Source organism: Scatophagus argus, chromosome 15 (genome assembly GCF_020382885.2).
Source record: "Scatophagus argus isolate fScaArg1 chromosome 15, fScaArg1.pri, whole genome shotgun sequence".
Lineage (NCBI taxonomy): Eukaryota > Metazoa > Chordata > Actinopteri > Scatophagidae > Scatophagus > Scatophagus argus.
The window spans coordinates 17,804,890-17,824,031 of NC_058507.1; the positions used below are offsets into that span (position 1 = coordinate 17,804,890).

Here is a 19,142-nt window from a genome sequence, read left to right on the forward strand (position 1 = left end):
GAATGACATTGCGAGTGTAGATCACTATGCATGCACGTGCATGCACACACACCCCCCAATCTGTTGATGTTTCTAAAGCACCGATGTCTCCAATGATTCTTAGTCGCAATCATGTCTGTGTACGTGGTGTGGGCTCATATCAGTGTCTAAGCAGACAGGTTTATTGTCTGTGTGTGTGCGCATGTGTGTGTGTCTGTGTCTGTGCGCGTGTGCACACCTGTCAACCCTCAGGCACTAGGCGCTCTGCACATGGCCATAATGTTCTTTTAATCAGATCATACTTCCTGCTTCTCGGCCTATCACGTTGCTGCAGGCTCCTGATTGGATTACCGGCGCCTGGTGCGACACCATCCTTCTCCTTGATCAGCTGATGGCCCCATCAAACACACACCTACCTACACACACACACACACACACACACACACACACACACACACACACACACACTAAACCTGCTTAATTCGACACAAACACACATCCACTAAGAGCTATATTCACTACAGTCAGCACAAATAGCAACACAACTATAAATTGGTGTTATTGTTGTACACTGAAGCACACATGGGCGTTCATACACACACACACACACACACAAACACACTCATGTTAAACAGGACATGCAGGTTTACAAACACATATACTCACAGTCTGACAAATGTGTCCACAAAGAGGTTAAACTGACAGACATACACCGTTTCTCTGCTGGCAGGCATTTATCACCCATTCTCCTGCCACACGCACACACACGCACACACACGCACACACACGCACACTGCATTGTGATTTTAGTCCATTGCAGGGCATTTGTCCAGTTCTCACACTTTGCTGTGTGTTCTGCTTCCTCTCATACCACATCTGCTTGAAACATGATTAAAGGGATTAAAGCTGCAACTGATTGTGGCATCAGAAATGACATCACTCTGATCCTCATCAGCAAAATATTTTTAAAATAGTGATACAACTCAGAGAAGCACATCAGACAGTAAGACTCCACTTTGTCTCGTCATACTGTGTCACCTAATAGTTCTGACACCCAAAAATACAACTCAAAGGTCATAATTCTAACTCTCCAAATGTGATAATGGCAGAGTTGTGAGTTGTGTGTCTTACTGACAATTTGAATTGCGAGCGCCGTCAGACGGAAGTGCCTCTAAAAGATTGATTTTAATTAGAACTTGATAAATACATCTTTATTCCTAGTGTGTTTTCCAAACTCTGCTTAATATATCATCTTAATGTATCACTAGTCAAGAAAATATCAGGCTAATTAAACTCGTAACTCAAATTCAAAATCAAGAAGTATCATAATGGTAAGTGGGTGTAGTCACTTTCAAACATGATGAATAAGGTAACTTGTGCACAAGTCCTACAGACTTCCTTATTAATTCATTCACCCACAGGCTTAAATGAGAGATGTGTGTGTGTACAAGCAAAATTTCATTTCATTAAACTGTGCATTCTGATGCACTGTCCAGTGAAATATGGACAAAATACACAACTGAGTTTAATTAAGCACATTTAAATGCAGAGTATGCAAATTCTACCAGTCTGTCAATTAAAATAGTAACAATAAAAGATGTAGTTAAGTAGCGTGGGATCATGGGACTTTGTCTTCAGTGTTAAACAGCCACCACTGTTGCTTAAAATCTTCTTGACATCACTGAAGAATTGTTGTTGATACTTTGATATTTTAAGGTTTTATTGACGTTATGTTTATTCACACCCATGGACCCCCTTTCTCACTGACAAGGACTCTCTCCCGGAAGAAGAAACATATCGTTACCTTGAATAAAATTAGGGATTTTGCAAGTTTTGAACATTGCTGGAAACTATGAGGATAATGTAAGTGCACAAGTCAACAAAACATGCAACAAAGGTCTAGCAATTTTTAGACATGTTAATGCTGAATTGTTGCATATGTCATGTCTTTAAAAGGACACATCCATAATGTGTTTGTCTGAGAGCCAAGGCCAAGAGCGGCAGATAGCTGTAGGTGTGTGACACGCCAGACAAGTAGAGAGATGTGTGTGGGTGTGTGTTTGTGGATCGCATATTAATGTAGTTGTGGAGATGAAAAAGTTTACACAGTCACATTGTGAGGACCTGCCTTCCTTATGGGGACAAAATGCAAGTCCTCACAATGTAAATCGTTAAATATTAGGGTGAAGACTTGCTTTAAGGTTAGGCTGAGGTCAGGATTAGGATTAGACAAGTAATGTTTGCTGTTATAGTTAGGTGGTGGTTAAGGCTCCAGGAAATGAATGTAAGTCTATGTAATGTCCCCAAATATGATGGAAACACAAGTGTGTGTGTGTTTTGACAGACATCAAGGTTAATGACAGAGCTGTCAGAGCCCTGACTGTAGCCCACCGAGTGAATGTGAAGGCCCCACACAAACATACAGACAGAGTCACACAGCATCAGACTTGATCCCATCTGTCTTCCAGACCATACTCCATCTTGCTGGAGCTTCACTCTGTCTTCGTGTCCATTCTCCATCTTTACACACTCACTCCATCACCCCCGGGGCCACCTATAGCACGTACACACACAAAATCAGAAGCCTTGGGTTTATGATGGATATAGTCCATCTACCCCGTGTGTATATGTGTGTGTGTGTTGGCATTGACTTTGTGCTGTTTATGCTGCACGAAAGAAAAATGTTAGACGTTCATTCCGTTTTGATTCTAGTATTCATTTCTCTTGTCTGCTCCGCCCTCTTCCCACTTACACCCCTCCCTTTCCCTCCCAGCTCAGACACCTGGGTAATGACGAGGTCCACATTGTTTGGTCGGAACATTCCAGAGACTATCGCCGAGGGATCATTCCCACTGAGTTTGGAGACGTGCTAATCATCATCTATCCCATGAAGAACCACATGTACTCCATACATATACTCAAAAAACCTGAGGTAAAAACATCTTCAGCATTTTGATATTGCCATCAAACTGCCAGTTATCAATATTTTGTGTAATTATCCAGTTTCTCCCCATTTAAGTATTTCATCAGAATCCTTCAGATTCTTCTTATAAAACCCAGGGTGATAACTCAGTCCCCCTCTGGGCTAATCAGTAATAATTACACATCGTTGTTGTGGAAGTGTAACTGCAGTGTGAATAATTGGCTGATCAGTGTTATTTGACTGTATGGATTTTACTATTGGAACCATTTTATGACTGTTTGTGAATACACGTAGTCATGGTCCCCAGAGGATGAATCCTTCTGATTGATCCTCTAGATTCACATATGAGATTGAGATACAGGGTTTGATGGAACATGCCTCAACAACTGGATGCAGTTTCACAAAGGATGGTACATCATCTGACTTAAAATAACATTGATGAACTTTTCCTTTAGTGCCATCATCAGGTCACACTTTGCATTTTATCTGTAGAAGTAAACATTTCCCTAATTTAGCCTCATCTTAAGACCATTCTGAGACTCAAATGCCCAAGACAGATCATTCCTGTGAATCTGGTCAAAAGGCAGTTATTAGAGTGAGTGTGTGAAATAGACAAAAAATAAATGTAGAGAACGATCTGTCATCCAAATTAAATAGTTTACATTCCCAGATTAAATGGACTTATATCACACATTTAAACATGTAGACTAATATATATCATATATATATATTTTGTATGCACATGGAGGTATAGGTAGGAATATAATTGTGAACTTGCACAGTGTTTTGGTACATCATTTTATGTTTCCAACCAGACTATACAGACATGCATCCAGATTTCCTAACAATCCTAGAGAGAGTCTTGCCCTGAGTATTGCTGCTCTGTTTAATGTATTAGCCTAAAACACACAGACATTAATACCACAGCACTGATAGCATAATTCTATTTCAAACGAGACCTAACACAATAAAATTCTGCTTTTTCTGTATGACATAGATACCACAGCACTAATAACATAACCTTATTCTGTGTCATTCATTCTACAAGCAAAGATATTGAATTATCATGAATCCTAAAAACAAGTTAGATAAAATATTCTCTGTGTTGTCGTCCTCAAACCACTGTATTCAGTCATAGGGCGCATGGCTCAGAGACCTGGTCTATGAGTAAATTCAATAAAAAAAAAAAAAAGGCTGACATTACTCTCTTTGGTGGATTCCACAAGCAAAGTAGGGAATTAAATCAGAAAGCCTGAGCCTGAATCAGTCAGTATATGGTTCAGACATTTGTTAAACTTGGTTCACTCAACCTCAATGGCTCCTAATAATTATTCTGTTGAATGAAGAATATCAGGGATTTTATGTCCTTGTGAGGCTTCGATAGGCAGTAGGTTCATTATTAACCCTCAATTTCTTTCTTTAATGCCTGTTTCACTCATTGTCTTTGTGTCTGTAGGTGCCATTCTTTGGTCCGCTGTTTGACGGTGCCATCGTGGACATGAAGATATTGCCCACCATGGTCAGAGCCACTGCTATCAACGCCAGTCGAGCTCTCAAATCCCTCATTCCCCTATACCAGAACTTGTATCCTTTGAAAACCCTACTCTGAATATGAAAACAGGATCAGAGACCAAAGGCACCATTTTGTAGTTCTTTGTCCTGGTTTCTACCTGCCATGGTCAGCCCTTTAAAGTTAATTGCTTGCAGGCTTTTTTTCAGTTACATGAACTTGTTGGGATATATCTGCACCATTGTACCTTGTGCACGAGCAGCAGTGTGAGCAGCAATGTTGGTTATCACTCAGCTCAAGTGTTAAGAATACCAAATCAATGTCCGGTGGTGTTTGGCTTTGAGAATATAAGTGCTAGTGTGATAGAGCTGTAGTTGGTTGGTTCTGAAGTGCCATATATCAAGAATTGGAGCTTGTTGTGCGTGGCCAAGTTGAAATCCGCAGCTCGTGTGTGTATGTGTCTGCATGCACCTGTGTGTGTGTGCAGGGGAGAAAGACAAAGAGACAGACAGGTGCGTATACAGCCTGTCTGCTTGATCCGATCCGATGGTAGTTTGGTTGGAAGAAGCCCAGCAGTCAATACTTATCGATGACTCTCCTTTCTAACGCTGTTTCTAAACGAGGGGCTTTGCTCCCTGGTCTCACACACAGACATGCACACTGAAATACAGACGTGTCCACGCTCTCACACTCTTTCTTCTAACAAACACGGACAGGCGGTTGCACTCGCATTGACGCAAGTTCATCAGCAGCACAGCAGTGTACAGAGACACACAATACACACACACACACACACACACACACACACACCATTGTGGGGTGACAGTGGCCCCTGTCGAGGCAAGCTGAGCTACTGACTCATCATTGGAATTTCTTCTAAGCAGCACTTAAAGCAATTTGACCCATTAATGATACTGTCTTCCTGTCTGCCTGCTTGTCTGTCTCTTCTTTTCTTCTTCTCCTTCACTTCTGCCCCTCATATCCAAATAAGTTCCATTTTTCTGCAGCGTGACAAAACAGGCTTTACGATTGTATCTGCCATTGTTCATGGTATGAATTCTGGATGAATGCCAACAGCAACGCTTTAGGACACAGCATAGTCACCTTGAGCATATGAAGCTCGTGTTCTTCTTCGATTTCTTCTTAATATGTATGCTTGCCAGTAATCTAGTTCAGTGCCTTCATTGGCACATTGCTGCTGCCACTGACATCATCTAAGCATTGCTCTAGTACTCAGAAATTCCAAAGGTTGTCTTCTTGAGCTGAGCGAGGGAAAGATGGAGACAGGCAATAAAGCTGTTAGAAAACATGTTGTTGTGCTAGACACGCATACAATGCTAGCAGCCAGAGCAGTATGCTTAAGTTCTGTCATTAGGTATGGCAGGCTCTGCTAGCATAGCTATCCCATAGCCCATGTGAGCTGCTGATACAGACTGATAGCTGCCAGTGATGTGCTCATACCATTCCTGGTATATCACATACAAGTTATTTCCCCACCTGGGGAACATCTTATAAGAGAGAGAGCAGGAGCTTTTCAGAGGTCAGGTGTCTCACTCTCTCTCAGTTAAGAATGTGGCAGCAGCTGCAACAGGTAGCCACACATTGATGGAGATGCAGTGTGGATGAACAGGTAAAAGCATGCTAGGATACAACCTGTACCTGTACAACCCATCGTGCAAACCTGAATACATTAATAAGCCCCTTTCTTATTATAAAATTTCACTAAGCCCAGAAACTAGAACTCAGCTGACGTAATCTCACCCTATCTAACAGTTTTGTATGCATCTTTTTCCCTTGAGTTTCTCCTTTTCCTGTCATTATTTCCCTTACATCTCATCTTAAGTCTCCTCTTCATATCCTGCTTTCTTCCCCTGCCCTTTCTTGTCCTTGTTTGCTTGTCTCATTCCTTCTTCACTGTACTTTGTCTCTTCAGTGTCCACTTCCCTCTTGTCCTTCATATCTACGTTCTCTTTCTTCCCTCTTTTCAAACTTTCCAACTTTCTCTCAACGCTTGTTTTTCTCCCCTTCTCCCCTCACTTTCTTCCCTTTTTCCCTCTCCCTTCTTTCCAGGGAGATAATATCAGTTTTGAAGGTGCTGCTGGTCAAGAAGGTGGAGTGAGCATGGAGGGGGATGTTGGGGGAAGGGCAGGGGGAGAGGTTGAAGAAGCCATTTTGCTCTGGCACGTCCACCCAGCGAGACTTAAAATTGTTAGGCCCAGTGTGGGGTTTTTCGCTCATAGCTAGCCCCTCCCCGACCTCATTGTGTTTGAATGTGCGTGTGTTTGTGTATGCGTGTGCATGTGCACCTTCTTGCACATATTAATGTCACACTTTGTGTGCGAGTGTGCAGACATGTAGACATCTTCACAATTACCTTAAGTTTTTGTAAGGTTTTGTGTACATTTATACACCTACTGTATGTGTGTGAGAGCGTGAGATGCACACTCGCCTGATGACACATGTGTGGCACATGCTCGTTTTGAGGTGTTGTTGTGTGTGTCTGCGAGTGTCCTGGTGTGTATTGATTGGTGGTAGCAGCAGGTCGATGTCTCTGACAGGCTGAATTACAGTAATCAGTCATTATTGACTCCCCTTCTCTCTGCTACACACACCTCTCTCCTCTCCTCTCCTTTCCTCTCCTCTTCTGTCTCTTCACCACTCCCTCCCTACTCTGTCCTCTACTTCTGTCACTTCTTTCTTTCCTTTAGCCCCTCTCTTGTCTCTCTAGTTCGGCATCTCTGTCTTAATATCCATCTTCATCTTGTTGTTCTTTTTTTTTTAAACTCCTGTCTTGTATCACTCTTATCATCATTTCTATCTGTTTCTCTAACTCTTTCTCTGTATTTTCTGCCTCTTCTCTCTTAACTCCCTTATCTCAGTGCTGCAATCCTGATCTCAAATCTCTGCTTTTCATATTGTCTGTTTTTCTTCTTTTTTCAGATGTCTTTACTTTTAAGTCTTTGTTCTTTTTTTTCAGACTTTTCATTTCAACTTATGAAAAGTTAATGAATGTTTGGAACAACATGTTAAAAGATAATGCAATCCTGATTCCCAGAATGTTGGGACCCTTTGTGGAACGTGAATAAAACCATAGTGCAGTCATCTCCAAACAAACTGTTTATCAGCAACAGCTTTACAAAGTGTCCCTGAACACATGTAGTAGTATCCTTTACAGAATCATGTGTTTTACAAAGTGGTGAACCTCGCCTCATCCTTGCATGTGAACCACTGTCACCTGTTAGCAGTGAACCTGTTTCATGTTCCAAACAGGTGTTTTTTGAGCAATTATTAATTAATAAATTATTGTTGTGCTGTTTGCAGTATAGGTCAAACGGGATTGGCCAATTATATTCTGTTTGATTTATGTTTTTCTCAGCATCCAGTTTTTTTGGAATTCAGGGACAAGGCAATACAATTATAGAAAAATGTGAAAAAAAATTGTCCCCATGTGCGGATATGTAGAAACTCTCATTTCAAAATGCTTTGTAAGATGTGTCACATCTGAAACAGAATTTGTCAACTTGGTATGTGTTATTGCTGAATTTAAAGGACATTAAAGCAATCCAGTTGTGCAGTATGGGTGCAGCAACAAAGGTGGAGCCTTATAGGCAGATATACTGCATAGCTTTTACCTTTTTGTTGGCAAAGATGAGCAGAGTGTGTAGTGTACCTGAGGGTTAGATGTCCTTGTGTGCCCCTGAAGTGCCACATGGTACTGATGCAGAAGTAAGCAAGGGATGAGAGAAGGAAAGAAGGCTTCCGGGGCAAAGTGTGTCAGTGGTTAACTGGCATTTTTTAATCTTCTCTCTCTCTCTCTCTCTCTCTCTCTCTCTCTCTCTCTCTCTCTCTCCCTCTCCCTCTCTCCCTCTCCTCCCCCTCCCCCACCCGCTTCTTGCTGTCTGTCTGTGTCTCCTGGCCCTCAGGGTGGTCCATCTGCCTTCTCTCTCTCTCTCTGATCTTTCATTCACCATGACTAGAGCCATCCAACAGCACACACACACACACACATACACACACACACACACACACACACACACACACACACACACATACACATACGTACAGAGTGCCAGGCTGTTGGGGCAGCTGTGTTTAAGCACAGCTATATCTCACAAATCAGCTCATTGCAGCAAGAAAAGCAATCCAAGACTTCCCAACACATGTGTATACACACGCACTGTACTCTGCCCCTGTCCTTATAGTCTTCTCTTTATTCACACTGATTGAACTGCAACGCGCGCACACACACACACAGGGCTTTAAAACCCCAACCTCTGATGTGTCATACACACAGCAGCAAAACTTTTAGTAAAGAAAAATGGATTCCTATTGTAGCCCACCGTAGTGGAATCAGTTCCTCTGAACTCTGAACTGAATACCTCCCTTTCACACGTGCGGCCTGCCCCTGAAGTGTTCACAGACACTTCCTGTATGAGGTTATAAATGAATGGGTATAGGGATCAATAGTCATAGAGATCTGCACTGCCAGTTTCCCACCTCAAGACCTAGCAACATTACAGGAAATTGCGAATGACTGCATTGTGACAACACATAAAAGTCTTACAGTCCACGTGGAGCCAGCGAAACCAATCGCAACACGCGGTGGAAGACATATTTGAATCCGCTGTCTCAACTTCTGTTCAGTTGAGCATCCAGTGCACTTTTAATGTTTCTTTTAATGCACTGAATGTCTGTTTCTTATTCAAGTAGGCCAAGAAAAATAATTGCTCAAAAACTCTTTGAATAGTATATACAATACAAGAACGCCACACAAAACAGCTTGTTGCTCCTCATGTTTGCCCCATCTTCTTCCCCTGTTGAGTTTTATGGCAGTTGGCAGATCTTGAAAGTGCTATGTGACAGTACTTTCAGTAAATGTCTGAGGAATAAGAGGAATAAGTGTTTTTTTATTTTTATAAACAATTCCCAAAACCAACAATGAACTGATCCAACTAACATAATACTAGAGCTTGATATACATTAAAATGAAAAATATTAAATTAAAAACACATCAGTGAGCCATACTGTTGGACAAGACAAGATGTTCCAACATTACCATGTGGATTAATACATCATCCTCAGCAAAAGCACTTTACTTTATACCACAGAGCTCAGCTGTTGTAGGAAATTCTGAATTTTGAACCGATTTGAAAAATTTACATCCTTAGAAGGAGTCCCACAGAAAGGAAATGGGGAAGTACTGAGAGATGAACTAACATATTGTTGGGTCCAGTCTTGATAACAATAAGAAAATTACTGAGTAACACCGGCCGTTTGAAATGCAGAATTTCTAAACACAGTGGATAAGGCAATAAGTCAAGTTTATTTACAGTACACTTTCAATAGCAACAGAGGTTATCCAAAGCGAATGAACAATGTCAGTATAAGCAAATTAGTAAAAGGTGTAAATACAATATAATAATTGTAGGAAGTTCATGACTTCCTAAAAAGCCTGAGACACTTTGTTTTTTCTTTTCCGAAGTGGACCACTAAAATTACAACTGTCCTTAAAACTCAGATTTGTGATCAGGAGTTCTTTCAGAGGGGCCACGGTAGACTGCTTGACCACTTTGGCTGAGATTCATCTTGTTAGATCGCCTACAGCTGCCCTACCATCTGATGACGCTGAGTGTGTGTGTGCGTGCGTGCGTGTGTGTGTGTGAGAGAGAGGGATAGTGAGTGTGTGAAAGAACAAGTTGTGGCCGTCCTCCATCTGCTTCTGGCTGATTGTGTTCCTGGGGAACAATGTTGGAGAGACACTAAGCTGTTACCTACACACACACACACACACACACATGCACACACACACATAGACGCATATACACACAAGTTCCAGCAAGTGTGTGTTTGTGTGGATGAATTTTCAAATGTATATATCATCACTCCATTTACACTTGTGACTTTCATGGTATCAGTGTTGCATGTGTGTATATATTTACCTCTCAGGATTAGAGCGACTTTTGTGTGTGTGTGTGTGTGTGTGTGGGACATCCCCTCTAGTAGTTGATTGGCAGAGATAGCTGCACTGAGGCTGGGGTCAGCATATGGCTCAGTGTGATAGCGATGCTGTGTTTGTGTGTGTGTTTTCTGTGCCTGTGTGTGTCACTGCCTTTCCCCTCTCTTTCACACTCTGTTCCCAGTGAAATGATGGCAGCTCTGGGCATGTAGCGCTATTATCCCCCATATCCACACACACACACACACACACACTCTCACTCATCAAGCGCAGCCAAACGCCTAGCGGCCTGCCTGCCTTCTCTTTGCCAGCTCCCACAATGGAGCCTATTGTCCCAGTGAGGCTACAATCTGCTGTGTGTGACAAGGAGTGTGTGTTCCTCACCATGGTAGAAAGGTGAGGGCAAAACCTTACAAATTGAAGACATTTTGTTATTGCTGATGCTGAAATGGGGTCGTGTTATCCTTAACCTCCCCTGAGCTCCACTATACCCATAAGCCAGGGAAGCAGAACTTTGTTTGACATTAAAGAAAGCTGCACTGCAGCCTGTCTTCAGGCTGCATCCTGCTGCATTTGTTTGAACTGTTCATGTAACACATTGGTGAGATGGTAATTACAGCTGCTGATGCACGTGCATTGAGATCTCGTCAGAATTTCTGATATTTTATTAAAAAAAACAAAAACAAAAACAGAAAATATGAACCCACAATGAGAGCTAAAGCCTCTATATGTTGTAAAATATGGATGACCATGAATATATTTTATTCATCTGTTACATATTACAAAGTGTTCTATAAGCTGGCAAAAAGAAAGCACCAAACAGTGAGTGGTATTTGATGCTTTAGGATGCAATTAAGATTTGGTTAAAGGTCTGTGTATTGGAGGTTTAGGGTAAGGAAATGAATACAAGCCTGTGAGTGAATGCATGGGGGTGGGGGGGATGATTGTGGTTAATTGTTTCCCATTGGGTAGACAGAGGAAATGAAAAGAAAAAGGGTGGAGAGGAGGGGTCACGACTAATCTCTTCCACTTCTCCTCAGGGAAACGTGTGTGAGTGTGCGCGATCCTTTTTACGATCTCAGCGTGTTTCACAGGCACATTTTAGCACTGTGACCTTTGACGCTTTGGTGAATAATGAAAATAATACAAATGTTCGTCTGCTATTGTATGGATTTGTGTCAGAATTATACAGTAGATTACTCAGTCTCTCACTTTTTAAGATAGATTAACATGGCAGTTTTGCGAGGAACAGTGAAAATATATTTTTTCTTAAATTCTTAACATTCATCTTCGCCACTAACTTAAAGAAAGTGAATTTATGCCATTGTAAAGCAGGTGTGTGATAGCTGATAGGCTGCTATGGTGTAGAGTTGATCAGAAAACCTACAGTATCAAGTATTTGCTGCCACGTACATGTGGATGTCTGAGTGCCCAGACTGACACTTAAATGAGAGAAAAGGCAAATTGCCGGCTTAGCGAGGGGTGTTGCTTTAGACATTACTGATGTCCTATCATGTTTTTTTTCTTTTGTCTAATTTCAGAAAATGTATGATTCATGTAATGACCGAGCGTCTGTTTGTGTGTGTGTGTGTGTGTGCACGTACACACCTTGTCACAGAGAGCTGTGCAGACACATGAGTTGTAGCCATCAGTGGCTTGATCACATCTTGTTGGAGCAGACCCCCCTCTGACTGGTAAACAAGCTAATCTGTAGTGTGTGTGTGTGAGAGAGAGAAAGAGTGTGTGTAAATGAATGTCAGTATTTTTATGTGACAAGGTGTTTAAAATTCAGACTGGGATGTCACGGATGACCAAGACCACGACAGCATGCAGCCCAGGCTCATAAGCTCTAATATCCGTCTTCAGTTGGGCCTTAAAAAGACAGAATGAAGACCGTGTTCCTTATAAGCTGAGAGTAAGGATGTTCATCAATCACTAATGATTGATTAATGACAAAAATTTGATCTGTATATAATTTACTTCATTACCATACTGTTAGTAAAACTTCAGTCATGATATCTTCCTGTTGTTTGTTTCTACAAACTCATAGTTTAAACCCTGAATATATTCAGTTTAATATAAGTTGAGATCAGGAAAAGACATGAATCATTACATTTAAGAAGTCAAAACCACGAAAAGAGATTAAATTGTCTGTCAGTGAACTAAGAGTATTTAGTCATTTGAGCTGTATTAGAGTGTTATACCTGTCCTATAAAACTGATTATTATCTTATATCTTAATGTTCAAGTTATTCTGAGTGTTAAAAGCGTATTGTAGAGTGCATATGCAAAGTGTTACATGTAGGAAGATGAGAAGTAGATTGTTCTTAACGTCTGTACAGAACACCAGGGAATGCTTATTTTTCATGTCATCTCACATATCCATATTAAGGATGTGCTTATATGGGTGTATGTAGGTGTGCAGGTTGAATATTGTCCAACTGTGGTTAGAGCCTGCAGATAAGAACAGGATCCATCTCCTTAATCAGAGAATTATTGTTATGGCCCCACTGATGTTCACTGACACCCATGCGGTGTGTGTGTTTGTGCACTTTGCTGTGTGTGTCTGTTAAATAAAGCTTGTAATTGCGCTGGCAGCTTTAGGGCTCCCCAGCGGTGACAGGGAGGAGGGAGGGTGTGTGTGTGTGCTTTGTGTGTGTGTGTACGTACACATGTCAAAGGGTGAAATAGTGGGGTGACAAGGGGCCAATTAATGTATCACGTCTGTTTTCTTACTCGGTCTCTGTTTCTGCATTGGGTTATAGAGCAGATGAATAGAGGTAAATATGATTGTGGAAGGGTGTGTGTGTGTGTGTGTTTGTTTCTGGGCATGTCGGCTCCTAACAATAAGTAGTGCATTAGACCAACCTATCGCTGTCCTCATCTTTTGGCGTGCATGGACGCACACACACACTCTTAATGAAATCACAAAGCCTCCATATCATTGCTATCACAGAAAGATATAAACCCATTAGGTTGTTCCTTTGGGCATGGGCACACACACACACACACACACACACAGGTTTATCATTACACGCTGTAAAGCTTTTCCAATTGTATTATCCCTCTGATGTCCTTCTCTCTGTTGTCTGTTCCAATGCCTGGGGTGGAGAGGACAGATAGGGTGTGTGTGTGTGTGTGTGTGTGTGTGTGTGTGTGCGTGTGTGTGAAATGCAGAGTGAGAATCTGTCTGTGTGGGTTTCTGAGAAGGGGTATCTTGTAGACAAGCTTTAGAAAAAGGATAGATGTTGTGTTGTTCCCTTTTTAATTTTTTGGCTTTCAAAATTGTTGTCAGCTTCACCATGAAATGTTTTTAAACATGAAATGTTTGATTTGTTCACAACCAAAATCACCCAAAATCACAAGCTGTTGCTGCAACAGGACAGGTTGTACCACTTTACAGTAGTGGAGTTCTTGCTCATTCACCAAAAGTGAATTCTGGTTTGCCTTGTTTAACCAAAGGAAACGATTCATGAAAAGTTGAGGGAGAAATCTGAATAGCAGTGAGTCCACGCTGTCCAGAGAAAGCTGCACCCGTCAGCGTCGGCTCCTCTAGCTCGCTTATCACTGAGACATTTTTCAATATAAAGCAGACCAGCTGGGCCTGTAGACATGGAAGTGCTGTTTACATTGAACTGACAAGATGCCGTTTGGAGCTTTAACTGTGTCATCATCAGTTTTCATGTTGTTTTCTGTTTTCATCTACAATACTATGGGCGTCCATTGTCATGGTCAAACAATAAGGCTGCCAGTATTCTACAATCGTTTTTTTTTTTGTTTGTTTGTTTGTTGTTTTTTTTTTGCCCAGTACCAAACGGTAATCAAAAAAACATACTGGGGTTATTTTGTTCAAATATTGCAACATTAGTCCAAATTTCTTGCATGTGATTTTTTTACTTCTTCAAACAAACTGTGTTCCTTTAGGACACTTTTTCCCTACCATCAACATGGGAACTCCCTGTTGATGCATGGAAGTCAGAAATTACTCAGAACTGAGAGTCAGGACATTTAATGAACCAGCATACCATATCGATTTTTTAAATAGGCCACTTCATAGGACTGCACTGCAGTTTTTGTTTGTTTGTTTGTTTGTTTGTTTGTTTTTTTAACGTTAATTGCATTGTATTGTATTGTTTTTTCAATATCCGAACAATTAGAAAAAACTACTCGAACTACTAAATGGACCCATTCTGATCCAAGTCGGTCACAATAACCAGCTTGGCTTGAAGGTTATCAGTATTAGAATTGTGTGTCCGTATGCAGAATGTGTTACTCACACACACACACAACCCTACATACAAACATCACCCCCCCCCACCCCCAAACACACACATCTCACCAGTGGGTCCAGCTCCTAACGTGCTAACAAGCTCCCTCTCTCCTCCCCTTGCCTCCTCCTACAGTCTCCATCAGTCTCAAGTGATCACAGGAGTCGAACACCGCCACAATGAACTGCGCTGCGGGAGAGAGAGAGAGGGGCAGAAAAGGCCTGAAATGGAGAGAGAGAGAGAGAGAGGAGAGCTAGAGACGACACCAATACTTTACCCTCTCTTCTCTTTTCAGCCACGCACAAGAAAATGAGTTTCTGACTCGACACAAAAGAGCCTTTTTATCCGCCTGCTCTCTCCTCTTTCTCTTGTCTGCCTTTCTCTGCTCTGCTTTCTCCTTTTTTTTTCCTTCGCCGGCCCTTCTCCTTCTTTCTCTCTCATAATTTTCCCTCTTTCTTTCTTTTTTTTTCTCCCCGAAAGAGATATTTTTCTGCTAATGACTTAATAAGAGCCATCTGAAATTCAATTACAGTAGATTTTATGGTGGATGGAGGGAGGGATGGATGAAGGCAGAGATGTATGAATGCAGTGTGGGTTTATTTGCTTTAACCTCACTGGTTTGCACCTTTTGATACTAATAATAATTTCATGCAAAGCTGCCCCACAAAACAGGATTGAACACAGGAAACAACTAAGAAAACTACAGGAACAAAATGAAATAAGAATAAAAATTTAATTTTGTGTTTCTAATGTTCCAAATATTTGATGGCTGTCAAACCGCATAAACAACCTAATAGGAAAGAAGTATGAAAGTTGTGAAGGTGACACTTAAATTAAGGAAATTAAATAAATTAAATTTCTTTTTGTAAATGGCCGGTGTGCCAAAAGCAAAATCAGCTGAATGTGAGTTTATGTTTTTGCCAGCAGCCAAAATAGTTTGACTTTAATCAGTTTGTCTGTAGGCAAATGAAGCTCTTGCTTACCATGTAAGCATGTTACCATGTTTACATGAGTGAGTATAGTGAGGAGTATAGATTTATACCCCAGGATATTATGAGCAGGATATACATTACTGTCTGAAATCTCAATTTACCATACTGAGTTGTTGCTGCAGAGGGAGTGACTTGAGGCGTGGCTTGTCTTTATGCTTGAGTGACCATCTAATCACTCTCCTGTTAGTTTTGTTGCATGTGTTAGGGAGGAACAATTTAACTTCCATCGTACGCCTTTTTCCCAGGAGACCTTGTGACAGTACGAAAAGCACAGGTGTTACTGCTAATGCCATTAACAAGGGCTCCATTCTATTGAAGCAAGCAAGACCGCACAATACCAGCACCCTGAAAAGAAAAGATTCAGCCACCATTCATTTTATTTTGTAAAATGACAAAACATTTAATTATATAATTCGCAATTCTCATTCACTCAACTGCAACCTGTCTGTAGCTCCACAATTAATAAGAGTGATTGAACCCACCTGTGTGGCCTTTACGTATACCAAATAAGAAAGTGATATTACTGCTCGTCAGACGATGTTGCATAAAGAGTGCGTCTAATTTGCCGATGTTGCCTCCTTCCTGGTGGGGAGCTGGTGTCTGTGACGCAGTGACATGAGGCCACAGGCAGAACCACATGCTGGGAGAAAGAAAGAAAGTAGGAGGGAGATAAAAAAGGAGGCAGACTGAGAGAGATTGAAGAAAAGTAAAGTGATGGTAGTGTCATTTATCTCAGCAGTGGTACCATGTCTGCCTATCTATTTCTCTTTCTTCTCCTCCTCCTTTTTTTTTTCCACTTTCCCCTGCCGCTTTCTTTTTCTTCTTCAGATGTCCTCTAAACCTTTTCACCTCCTCAGAAATTACGAAACAGTGGTCTGTCACATGGCAGTGCACTTCCAAAAGCCCGCAGGTTCTGTGTATCTGTGTGCTCAGCTGCTGCTTCACACAGCCGCACAATATTTAAACGTGATATAAAGTTAATTATGCGTTGTTTGCAGTAATATGTAATAGTTTGTCTTCCTAATTGCATTACATCCACACATATCTCCCCCTCTCACACACATGTTCATTCACCAAAGGAGGGGAAGTGAGATGCAGGGGAGCAAAGAAGCAGGAAAAGGCCAACAGTGACATCACAGGGACTGGGTGTGAGAGACGCTGGCTTGATGCTGCATGCATGCGTGTGTGTGTGTGTGTGTGTGTGTGAGTTAGACTGTTGCTCTTCTCTCCGCTCTCTCCAGGAGACGGACAGACACACCGCATGGTGTTGTTACTGGAATATCCTCCTTCCCAGTCTCACCTCCTCGGTGACTCGCTGCAGGATTCTCACCCTTTTTCCTTTTCACCCTTGCTGTTTCCTCGCCGTCTTCTCTTCCTCCCTCAGTGTCTCACCTTCTCCGCACCCCTAACGCCCCCCCAAACCTTCGTTCCCTCCCTGACTCATTCCCCCTCATTTCCTTGCCTTTGTCAGTTTGACAAACAAGGGCTTCAAGGGTTTTTGTTGCAGAACTACTATTTTTTAGAAGTTCCTAAAGCTCCTGTGAAATCTGTTGTCAGTTTGAATAAAATGTCCGACAAAGTGCATCATCTGTTCAATTTCTTCTTCTCTGCTTTGCCTGCTTTTCCGCTCATCCCCCCTCTGTCCCTGGCCTCCTTCTTTCTCTTTAATTCTCCCAGTGTAGTCTGTCCCTCCACTTTGAAGGAGCCATATTGTTGTTATTATCATTGTCTCTAACTGGATCAGTTACCATTAGACCTGAATCTTTCTCCTTCTAAGGCCCATAGACCAGCTCTCTAACCCAATAGCAAACCCATGGGCGCCATTATAGATGGCTGACCCATTCACAATGCACACACACACTGAGGTACAAACACACAGATTTCATTCTGAAGATTCATTGGCCTAATCCCATCACACACTCAAACAGGGGCACATGCACTTACATACACACATTGTGCCTGTTCGCAGCCAATCTTATCAAATACACACTCTGTTCTTATTGGAGAGCACTGAGCAAATGGTAATAGTATTGGGAGATGATGGGACTGAGTGCATGCGTGTGTGAGCGTGAGTGTGTGTGACTGTAACGACTGCATGTGGCTGTCATTATGGCTGGGTGTATGAGCAGGGCTGAGGAGGAGAGGGTAAATGTCATTCTATCAACGAGGTTATCTTTAATAGATGGACAGTTGAAGTCCTGGTTTCCATTTACTCTGCTGTCTGCTCATCTCTGCGCCGCTCTCTTTGAATTCATCGCTGAAGGTGATAAAAGGCCTTTGATTTCCTTGTGTTCAGTAGATAGAAAACCATGTATAGAGTTGACTGGCCTGTTACAGTCTTTCTATCTGGAACATGTTCATTTTTAATTCTTTGTATTTCATTATATTGTGTTTTATTCTTGTCTTTTTGCTTTTTCTTCAGTTTTACATTGTCTTGTTGTGCTGCTTTAGCTTTATTTTACAGTGACCAATTCCATCCCAGCATGTTATTATATTTTCATTTTCTGCTCTGTCCTAGTGATTTCATTCTGTTGATTTTCAGATATTTTCACTTAGGACCAATGTAACTCTGCCACACTTAAATAGCAGAGTTGCAATTTCTTATTACTCTTGCAAATATTTGTTAGATTATCGAGAGGCCAAAGAACTCATTTAAGTGTGCATATTGCCTTTGTTTTAGCAATAACAGCCACTGTTGTTCTCACTAAGGCCACCAGACTCCATTTGCAGAAACATTTATTTTTTTATTGACATAAAACACATTTCATTCAACTCCACAGAAAACAAAAGAAGACCCTAAAAGACCGCTTGGTCTGCCAACAATCACCAGCTGTTGTTTTCATCTTCTTGCTCCTCTTGTGTTCTGTTGTTATCTGTATGTCTGTTGTTGTTTGACCTTGACCTTTGACCTCAGCTATGAGGAGCGAGCCCGATACCTAGAAACCATTGTGCAGCACCACCAGGAGCCAACCACATTTGAGGATTATGCAGCTCGGGTCTACAGTCCTGCTCCCTGCACACACCTGCCCTCTGACACAGGTAAAACAGAACTTTTGCCCTGTGAAACAGACAGGTGTTATATCACACCCACAGCTGTACCTGTCACATCGTCAGTGGCAGACTTTGACAGAATTGCTGACTGATGCAACTTGCAATCCCACTTGTCCCACAATTCAGAGTGGCCAAATTTGTACACACATTTTCCTGCTATTTCTAGTCCCTTACCAAAATCTTTTTTAAAAATTTAGACATGCTGGCATGTGACATTAAACTAAATATAAATATTAATACAAAAAAACCTCGTTTATGATAGTAAAATAGGTTTTGGCTTGTTGGTTGAGCAAAAGAATCAGTTCACACTGGGATTTTTCACAATGTCTTTAGACATTTTGCAGACTGAACAGTTATTTGATCTGGTCTGTTGTGAAAAATAATCAGCAAATTAATTGTTACTTGCAGCCCTACCTAGAAAAAAGGCAAGTTAACTCAACTCTACCACTTTTTTCCTTTTTAAG

At 41.5% G+C, this 19,142-nt stretch overlaps 1 protein-coding gene across 6 annotated transcripts in view; it reads left to right on the plus strand.

Annotated features, from left to right (window-relative positions):
* The window catches only part of ralgapa1 (Ral GTPase activating protein catalytic subunit alpha 1), a 62,320-nt gene that overhangs the window by 35,551 nt on the left and 7,627 nt on the right, over positions 1-19,142 (plus strand). For all 6 annotated transcript variants that reach the window (XM_046412453.1, XM_046412447.1, XM_046412452.1 and 3 more), the window contains 3 exons: positions 2,753-2,911; positions 4,359-4,486; positions 18,542-18,666. In XM_046412453.1, the coding sequence (XP_046268409.1) occupies positions 2,753-2,911; positions 4,359-4,486; positions 18,542-18,666 (412 nt within the window). The remainder of the gene's footprint in view (positions 1-2,752; positions 2,912-4,358; positions 4,487-18,541; positions 18,667-19,142) is intronic.